Source organism: Dysidea avara, chromosome 1 (genome assembly GCF_963678975.1).
Source record: "Dysidea avara chromosome 1, odDysAvar1.4, whole genome shotgun sequence".
Classification (NCBI taxonomy): Eukaryota; Metazoa; Porifera; class Demospongiae; order Dictyoceratida; family Dysideidae; genus Dysidea; species Dysidea avara.
In genome coordinates, this window is record NC_089272.1 from 39,347,265 (window position 1) to 39,357,721 (window position 10,457).

The 10,457-nt window shown below is 37.3% G+C and overlaps 1 protein-coding gene across 1 annotated transcript in view; it reads right to left on the reverse strand.

Moving 5' to 3' along the window:
• LOC136264144 (adhesion G protein-coupled receptor L3-like) overlaps positions 1-8,056 on the reverse strand; it is a 212,297-nt gene extending 204,241 nt beyond the window's left edge. Inside the window, exon 1 of the mRNA XM_066058857.1 lies at positions 7,905-8,056. Within this exon, the coding sequence (XP_065914929.1) occupies positions 7,905-7,986 (82 nt within the window). The 5' untranslated portion in view covers positions 7,987-8,056. The remainder of the gene's footprint in view (positions 1-7,904) is intronic.
• Between the last annotated feature and the right edge of the window lie 2,401 nt (positions 8,057-10,457).

Here is a 10,457-nt window from a genome sequence, read left to right on the forward strand (position 1 = left end):
CAGAAGTTTTTTGGGTCAAAGTTTTACAATCATTTCTAACAGCTGGAGTAAGAATGAGTGTTTTAAAGATATTCTAGAAGAGAATAGGTATCAACTTACTGACTGAAAAAAATTGTTTGATTTGGTTCTCCCTATTCAGCAGCAGGAACAAACACAATTGCAGCAGACAATCAAATAATAAAAAGATTTCTTTGATTTTGACGGCACCAATTGACTTCGTGAAGCTCTAGCCATTGTGGTACGGTACATTACAAATGATTAGAAGGCTGCAAATACTTGCAAAAAGTTTGTGTGGTGAAGAGTTGGCTAGAAAATTTATCGATGTTGTGTTTGTCAGCCACTGATAAGCTATTTACTTGCATGAGGGACCGATATACAGTTAAAAATATAGCTGTTAAACACTTAAAATTGTTTATCCTTATCTGACTGACATAGGTTGTTTTTCTCACACCACCGATCGGTTGGTGAATATTTCATAACACCAAATCTATCAGATTTTATGACTGGATGGATCAACCTTTTTTCTCGTAGCTCTAAGACAAAAATGATGTGAAAAGAATTAACTGACAGGTAAATGGCTAGCTACAGTGCAACACGTTGGTGGAGTAGGGGGAAACTGATGGAACAATTGCTTATTTAATTTGGAGATGTAGAGGGGTTTTTTAGCAAATGAAAACTTGGGGTCACCACACATAAGGTCAAGGCAATTAGCCACTTTTACTGATGCACAGAAAAGAGTTTACCTTGAAGTTGAATTGGCTGCAGTGATACACTGGAGAAATCCCTTAGCCTACTCTCTCTAGAAGGTGATGGACCACTGATTGTAAGCAATTAAGGTAGTGTTGAAATCATTACGTCTGCTATTCATACTTCGGATACTCCTAACGTATGTGGTGTTATCAAAAAACTGTCATCTAGAGTTGAATTGTCAGAAAACTTATTTGACTATGCCAGAAAGAGTGTGCAGCCTAGAGTGGATAACTTTGAAAAGCAGCTTTCAACCAATTTTAAGAACTCTTTAGCTGCATTTTAAAACTGGCCAGATTGTTTTCTTCTCAGAAACTACATGTCATACAACCACAAGCAGATGTTATTAACATACTTCAATGCTAAATGCTCCAAACATTCTTATTCCCCCAGCGACAATCTAGTATACAAGACTACGTACTTTAGTGTTTTTCTGTATCTTAATAAAATTTTTATACTTTGTACACATTTAATTAGTTTATAATGGTATGTGCATAATATTTCACTTGCATAATGAGAGCATAATGGGAATGACATAAGGTATATTAGGGAGAAAGTTTGGGAAATTCCCGAAGTACCGTAACTTGGACAAAATATTGAGCACATTTGACTCAGGCCTAATTAAGAATCTGTCTACTGGATCCATGTCCAGTAATACATGTCGTGAAATAGTGTGAAACATGTACGCTGTATCTGTTCACTGCAAAGTTAGAGATAAGGACATTGGAGCTATTACATCATTGTCTGTACTAACTTCAGTTAATGAAAGGTGCCAAAGCACAACTGTAAATGTGGTAGATGGGTGCATGAATGCTGTATAGAGGAGGTGCTTTACAGCAATGAACAACAGAATTTTATACTGATAAATTTACTGTGATGCACATATCTCATGCTGTGTATACTGATTGCCATGGTTTTTCGTAACAATGCAAAACCGACTGTATTGCATGGGCTATGTGTCATAGTGACAGAGTTTTGGCAAGTATTAGAACTAAGGCACTATAGTTAATAATTCATATTGGCTGTTTGTAATGATGAGTACCAGTGGTCGATAACACATATACTTTGCATGCTGCTTCATAAATCACTTGCTGTTTAAAAGTTATATACTGTACAGCAAATCAGATGAAAAAAGATCACAGGATAGGGGAAGAGCATACAGTTTTTACTGGATGCTGATCAGTGTTGGGCAAGTTACTTTGTAAAAGTAACTAGTTACATATTACATATTACTTGCAACTGAACTATTTAGTTGAAGTTACATATTACCCATAAATGGATCTGATTATGACTTACAAAATCCTGAACAATTTAGTATCTGAGGACAAAGACTATTTTTTTACTGTTAATACCAACCCCTACCGATCTAATGGACTCAAACTTTACAAAAATCGCTTTAACACTGCTATTAGAGGTCATAGTTTTTCACAGAGAATCGTCAATGATTGGAACACCTTACCCCATGAAATTGTATCTGCACCTAATGTACTGATATTTAAGACTAAATTAGACGTATTTTTATATGACCGCCGGTTTGATTTTATTTAGATGTACTTGAGATTGGTTTTTATAAGACTTTGTCTTTCCTTATACCAATTAACAAATAATAATAATAATAATAAAACAAAGTAACTATAATAATAATTATTACATACTATATTACTTTGTGTCCACAGTCGCTGTCACATGTGAAACTACCACCTTATCACATGACATGACTGCGTTGTTGGACAATGTGCAAATCTTGGTTATAAGTAAGAAGCTGGTGAATAAGCTTCATTCAGTAGGCCTCGTTACTTCGTTGTGGCTAGGTGTTACTCAGAGGGTAACTAACAAGATTAGTAACTTCGTTACTTGTAGTAATAATATTATGTAATATTAGACTCGTTACAGTAACTATATTACTTAGGTAATGCATTACATTTTTAAGTAAAGTAACTTGCGTTATATTACCTGTTTTTATAGCATATTTCGTTAGATTACTTACTTACCACAAAAGTAATAAAATTACATAACGCGTTACATAAGTAATGCATTACTCCCAACACCGGTGCTGATAGGCCGTTCCTGCATTAAGTTACATTTCAAAGTACGAAATTTGGTTGATACTTGGTAGATTATGCCAACCAGTCTTTCCAAGGGGAGACACTTACGATAGACATCACCTTCAGGAATAGGGCCTGGTTCACGATACAAAAGCTAGTCTGTCTAAAATAATGATATATATATATATAGTCTGACATCACCTTCCCCTTTGCAAAAGCAGTAAGGGTCTCGTGAAAATTAATACATTTTATATCATTTCAATATATAACTGCTATAATAGTTACATCAGATGATCGCCTTCCAATTCAAACAAAGCATTGTGCTGCCAAGGTGATTTGTGTGTGAACATCATTGACACAGTTAGCACAGAATTTCTGTGCTAGAAATGGGTACGGGGTTTGCACCAGACCCTTACTTTCTGCTAAGAGGCAGGCAGCTCCAGACTTGGCTAAAGGATGAACAATTTTAAACCCACAATCTACATTCGTCGAGAAGTCATGACTAAACTCGATTAGATTAGACCATGGACAGACCTGCCAACCCTCACAGATTTACAGTGAGACTCACGATTTCACTACCAAGCTCAGGTCTCACAAGCAGTACTCTAAACTCACGGATTTTTAGTTGGGATTTCCTTGACTACGTAATTGTGGTACAACTAATAATAATAGAGGCAAGATCACATGATTACAAGGCGGGCATTGTAGCAAAGATTTTCCTTTGGCATTCTATTCAATACCAATGCATTGGAGAGTATATGGAGCAAGATCTGGAGTTGATTTTAAACGGTCAGAACTCTGATCAGAATACTAACCCTGAAATGCTTGGTTTGCGCATCACACAAGAGGGTTTGTAACCTATATTAGGGTTTTTAATGTAAAAATTCGACTTCTTCAAAATAGTTTGCTAACTGCCGCTACATGTTGGACTAACTCTCACTTGAATACAGCTGCAGTGGAAATAAATTCCATACCTTCTTGGGGTAGAAATTGATCAAAATATCTGCAAAATCCGACATTACGAGCTGTAACTCGCAGACGCCTTGATCCTTTATCACAATACTGGAGTTCAACCTTCCTCTGTGAGTAAACCTTCACCTAAAAGTATTGGTAGTTTGATTGATGAGACAGGTTTCCTGTCGCTGCATCATTTGAGCACAATTTTGAGTGCCAAAAATGGGTTTTCGTCTACGGACACCAAACGATTGAGCCAAAACTTCCTCACATCACAGTAGTAATCATCCATCAACAAAGAAGTCACATACGAAGTATGGTTAAGTTGTGATATCTCTAACCATCTGGGTGAGCATGATATAAGGAATAATTAGCCGGAAATCACACCTTGACAACATAATGTGTCCACTTAACTGCTTAATCCTGACGTAAAACAACTGTATGATCCCTAAAGTATGACTAGAAGTGAGGTTATCATCATCAGGAATCAAAAAATACATTTTAATGGCGCTAAGGAAAATACAATTAAGCTCGCATGATTTCTGCCATCCAAACACTTGATGTCTTATGCAGTGCTACTACAACTGTGATTTTATCCTTCAATATAAATATTGCCTGCCCAGTAATAATAAACAAATAAATGTAGGCAGTTTATATCATTACTGACTACAGTCAAACCTAGTCACATGAGCCTAGGCTAAGTACGTTTGTAGCTGAATTGCAGTGACGATAACTTCAATATAAGTTGTACTTTATGGATCATACAGTTGTTTTACACCGAGATATCTATGTTTAAGCAGTTGAGTGGACAAGTTATGTAGCAAAGGTGTGATTACCGGCAAATTTTGTCCTATATTATGCTCACCCGCATGGTTAGAGATGTCACAACTTAACCATGCTTCCTATGTGACTTCTTTGTCGATGGATGATTACTACTGTGGTGTGAGTAAGTTTCGGCTATTAATCATTTGGTGTCCGTAGACGAAAACCCATTTTTGAAGCCCAAAATCGTGCTCAAATGATGCAGCGACAGGAAACCTACCTCACCAATCAAACTATCAAATGAATGATTTTAGGTAAAGGTTTACTCACAGAGGAAGGTAGAACTCCAGTATTGTGGTAAAGTATCAAGGCTTCTGAGAGTTACAGCTCGTAATGTCGGATTTTGCAGATATTTCAATCGATTTTCTACCCCAAGAAGGCAATGGAATTTATTGCCAATGCAACTGTATTCAAGTGAGAGTTAGTCAAACATGTAGCAGCAGTTAGAAAATCATTTTGAAGAAGTTGAATTTTTACATTGGAAACCCTATCTATATGCAGTGGCTAAAAAACCTATTTTTTACAACTAGCCCAAACCTGAGACCGGGGGGGAGTGAGTACATATGAACAAAATTTGTGTTTAAATTAGTACGTATTTTGTGTTCTATATTGTAACAATTGTTGTGTAGCAAATGTTAGTGAAGGGAATGATTGAAGGGATTCCAAGGGAGTGTGGGAGCATATTTACCTATTTGAAACATAATTGTGGCAAGATTGAATCTGAAAGCTAAGTGATTGAGACCTGGAACTAGGAAATAGCAAACAAACTTGCAGTGACATACAAGTCAATTCAGATCAAACTATTGTTTTATAAGATTTTAAAGGCAATTATTTTATATCAATAGTGGACTGTGAAAATGACCATGACTAGCTATAAGTTGTAAATTTAGTGGACCACAAGTGGAAAATTTTTGAAAATGGCAATCTCAAGACTGGATCTTGAGGTACTTTTAGTCAAATCCCTGTAAACATGCACAACACGTGTACGTAATTTTTGACTTCATTCTTTTCTGAGATGCGGCTTGTTATTTAGTCTGACTTTTACAACTAGCCAAATCACCATTTACAACTAGCCAAAAGTCATGTACAACTAGCTTTTTGGCCACAACTAGCCCCTTTTTTAGCCCCTGCTTATATGTGTTTGGGCGGGAGTATTGTATTTGCTTTCAGCCTCTAAGATGAAATTGACACATCTCTAAGTCATCACGTGATATTATAAGCACCTAGTGGCTTATATCAATAATTTTCCATAGTCCAGTTATGTGTTGCAACTTCACAGCAATAAAAGAGTAACTATTTCAACACAGTGGCTTCTGAGTAAGTACATTTAGCTAGCTAGTGAAATAAGACTCATACACACATATGTGACCGAATTTGCGAAAAAGGGTCTTCCACACACATCCAATTTACCAAATTAGACAACTCATAACTTCAGATTCGAACATGCTATTGACTTGAAATTTGGTCAGTAGTGAGCACCAACATAGCTTAGTGGATGAAAACACTTTCAGGTTAATGTTAGCGATTCTGGGAGAATCTTAAAATTAATGAAAATAATTTTTATTTAGCATAGCCTTGTGTAGTACTCCCTGAGGATCTCATAAACACTTAGTTTTTAAAAATCCATTATAGGATGGTGGAGTTATAAGTAATTTTGTCCTTTAAAATAGGCAAAATTTTCTCCGTATCTTTCCATTGAAAAGTCCCAAAAATGGCACAATTGAACAAATGCTTATAACTGAGCTTTGCAATAACATTTTGAACTTCTGTTTTCTGTTATAAATACCTTAATACATGGACCACAGTGTAACCTTACTTATAAGACTCTATGAATAAAGGTCACCTCCATAGAAAGCCACTAAATAGTTGCATGCATTTAGCATCTTGCAGATGACAAAACAACATACACATGGTGAAGTGTAACCCTTCTGTTCCAGTCATCTCCACTCAAAAATACAATGTGCATGCAAAGCAAGGAGTTGTACTGTTGACTTATATGATTATTTTGTCTCTTAATGTACAGTTCCTTGACAGCTACTAAAATGGTGCATCAGAGATGAGCAATTTGTGGTGTAAATTTGCTGACTTTTAGCATAGTAATATTGAAAACTATATGGACAAAAATGCTCACCTTGGTGTAACTAACATGTGCTGGGTTGTTTCTTGCAAAAAGAACATAACATTGCGATAACTATATTGCAAAATAATCTTATAATTGGCATAAAACTCCACACAAACATAATTGTAGCAGGAAACTAACTGCACCATCGTATACCTTGCTCCCAGAAACCCTACAAACGATCCAATTGTTTGATCAGTTGCTCATATGGCAGCGAAATGATTGTGCCAACTATCCAATGGAGGATTTACGGAGAAAATTTTATGCAAAAAATCCGGAATCGCTATTAATTTGTTTTTTGAGCAAGGAGTTATGGTTTTCTGAGTTCATAGAATTGGATGTGTGTGGAAGACCCCTTTTCGCAAATCTGGTCACATATACTGCAGGTCTAGCTATAAAAGGGTTGCCTATTTAGGGCGTATCGCGAGCAAACGCGACTTTCCGTTTTACGCATGATTACAATGTTGGTCAAGAAGTCAACATTTTAAAAATAGTTTGACAAAGCGTTTTTGATTCTTCAAAGGCAAGGTGAGTTAAAATCATCCAGTCTATCATTCTAAGTAGTAGCAAAGTCTTACAAAGAATGTTTTCAGCGAGTTTTATCGCTTTCCAAAAACCCGAGATTGCGAGAAAATTATTTTCTCGTTTAGCCTTCACCTTACATGCTGGATATGTTATAGCTCGAACCTTTCTGTATAACATACTTTCTGTTCTGAAGGCTGGCTAACTCTTGCTTGCTAAAGTTAACCGAAACGTTCATTTTCTGCATTAGCCGTAATACATTTTTGACTTAGCGAACTCGGAAAGTATGTGGAAAATTTACGGTAAAACGACCACGCCTTAAAAAGGTAACCCGTCTATTCCATGCATAGATTACCTAGTGATGCACAACGTGTTTTAAATACTATATTGATGCCCATATGAAAATAGGCATGTGTATACGTGTTGCATGGTAAAGGTGGTCTACCTGCCCAATGTATGGGTGTGGCGGCTATTGCAACTTGCTGTGTTAGCAGTCCATTCTGGATATCAAGACCAAATCTCAAGGTTTTTCTGTTTCCTGGGTTGGCAGGACTGCATGGATATAGAGATACACACAGATAGTTGAGAGAGAGAACCTCTACTATCTATGAATATATATTTTGCCTAATCCCCGTGCCTACGTGACACTCTAGAATATGGTATGTACACGATAATCTATGACATATCAAACTCACTGAAAGTTTGGCACTCCATCACTGTGATATAACTCAACAATGTAATGATTACTGTAAACCTCTCAGCTGAGTTTCGAAACATTGCCAACCTCTTCCGCTACACTGCGAACTACAATCTGGCTACCGAAAAACCGAGCAAAACTCACTGCGCAAACTCGAAATAAGCGCCATCGGAAAGAATTTGTGCCTTAATTTTAATGCAGGATATGAACCCTGCATTTATGACCTGTGGGCTACATGACAGTGTTGGGAGTAACGCATTACTTATGTAACGCGTTATGTAATATTATTACTTTTGTGGTAGCAAAGTAATATCTAAACCAAAACAGCCAAGCTGTAAAAAGAGAGTGCGGCCCCCAAAATGGCCAGGATGAAAAAAGATGTGAAATCCAAGGTGGCGGCCAAAAAATGGTACTTTTGTGGTAGCTAAGTAATATCTAAACCAAAACAGCCAAGCTGTAAAAAGAGAGTGCGGCCCCCAAAATGGCCAGGATGAAAAAAGATGTGAAATCCAAGGTGGCGGCCAAAAAATGGCCGTGATGGTAGGTTAATGGCAAAAATTTTAATTACGACAATTCAGGTGAATTTGCGTTGCCTCCTCCACTAGGATTCGGCACCAAATTCACCTGAATTGTCGTAGTTAAAATTTTTGCCATTAACCTACCATCACAGCCATTTCTTGGCCGCCACCTTGGATTTCACATCTTTTTTCATCCTGGCCATTTTGGGGGCCGCACTCTTTTTTACAGCTTGGCTGTTTTGGTTTAGATATCACTTCTTTTTGTATTGCAAGCCACAAAGCCAGCCATTAACTGGCTTTGGTGCTTCCTTCTAACTTGTTTTTTTCTTTTCAGCAGGAATTGTGGAACAAAGAAAGAAATGTGTGTACAGTTTTTGTCTGACTAAAAATATTTGTATATTTAACAATGAAACATAATCATACTGTAGGTAATAAGGTGACTTCGTTTGTAGCTGAACTCTTTTCAGAGTGACTTGTTTCTAGCTGAACTCTCTACATGGTGATTTGTTTCCAACACATTTCTACAGGGTGATTTGTTTGTAGCTGATCCCTGTAAGGTAACTTTTATCTAGCTGATATTTCTACAGGGTGACTTGTTTGTAGCTGATCTCTCTATAGGGTGATGTGTTTGTAGCTAAACTCTCTACATAATGGTTTCTTTGTTGCTGAATTCTCTACAAGGTAACTTCCTGTAGCTGATCTCTCTACAATGTAACTTCTTGTAGCTGATCTCTCTACTGGGTGACTTGTGTCTAGTTATACACTCTACAAGATGATTTGTTTGTAGCTGATATCTCTACAGGGTGATTTTTTATAGCCAAGCTCTCCGCAGGGTGATTTGTTTGTAGCTGAACTCTCTACAGGATGGTTTTTTATAGCTAATGTCGCTACAGGTCACTTGTTTCTAGCTGATCTCTCTACAGGATGGTTTCTTTGTAGCTGAACTCTCTACAGGGTGATTTTTTTTCTAGCTCAACTCTCTCTAGGGTGATCACTTCACAGCTGAACCCTCTACACAGTGGCTTCTTCTATCTGATCTCTCTACAGTGTGATCTGTTTGTAGCTGAACTCTCTACAAGGTGACATTTTCTAGCTGAGCTCTCTCTTGTTTCTAGCCGATCCCTCTACAGGGTGACTGTTTCTAGCTGATCTCTGGATGACTTGTTTCTAGCTGATCTCTCTACACAATGACTTGTTTCTAGTTGAACTATCTAGAGGGTTATCTGTTTGTAATTGAACTCTCTACAAGGGGGTTTCTTTGTAGCTGATCTCTCTACACGGTGACTTGTTTCTAGCTGATCACTGGATGACTTGTTTCTAGCTGATCTCTCTACACAGTGACTTGTTTCTAGCTGAACTCTCTATAGGGTTATCTGTTTGTAACTGAACTTTCTACAGGATGGTTTCTTTGTAGCTGCTCTCTTTACGGGGTGATTTGTTTCTAGCTGATCTCTCTACAGGGTGATCTGTTCGTAGCTGAACTTTCTACAGGGTGATTTGTTTGCAGCTGAACTCTTTATATGTTGGTATCTTTGTAGCTGAGCTCTGTACAAGGTAACTTCTTCTAGCTGATCTCTATATATAGGGTGAATTGTTTGTAGCTGAACTATCTGCAGGGTGATTTGTTTGTAGTTGAACTCTCTACGAAGTGATCCTTCTAGCTGACCTCTCTAAAGGATGACTTTTTCTAGCTGAACTCTCTATAGGGTGATCTGTTCATAGCTGCACTCTCTACAGGGTAATATGTTTGCAGCTGAACTCTCTACATGGTGGTTTCTTTGTAACTAAACTCTCTATAAGGTGATGTCTTGTAGCTGATCTCTCTACTGGATGACTAATTGTTTCTAGTTGATCTCTCTATAGAGTTATAACTTTCTCTATAGAGTTACAACATGTTTGTATAGCTGAACTCTTTACAGAGTGGTTTTTTGATTGGTTGCTGAACTCTCCAGCTACACGGTGACTTGTTTGTACTACAGAGTGACTTGTTTATAGCTGAACTCTCTACAGAGTGACTTACTTGTAGCTGAACA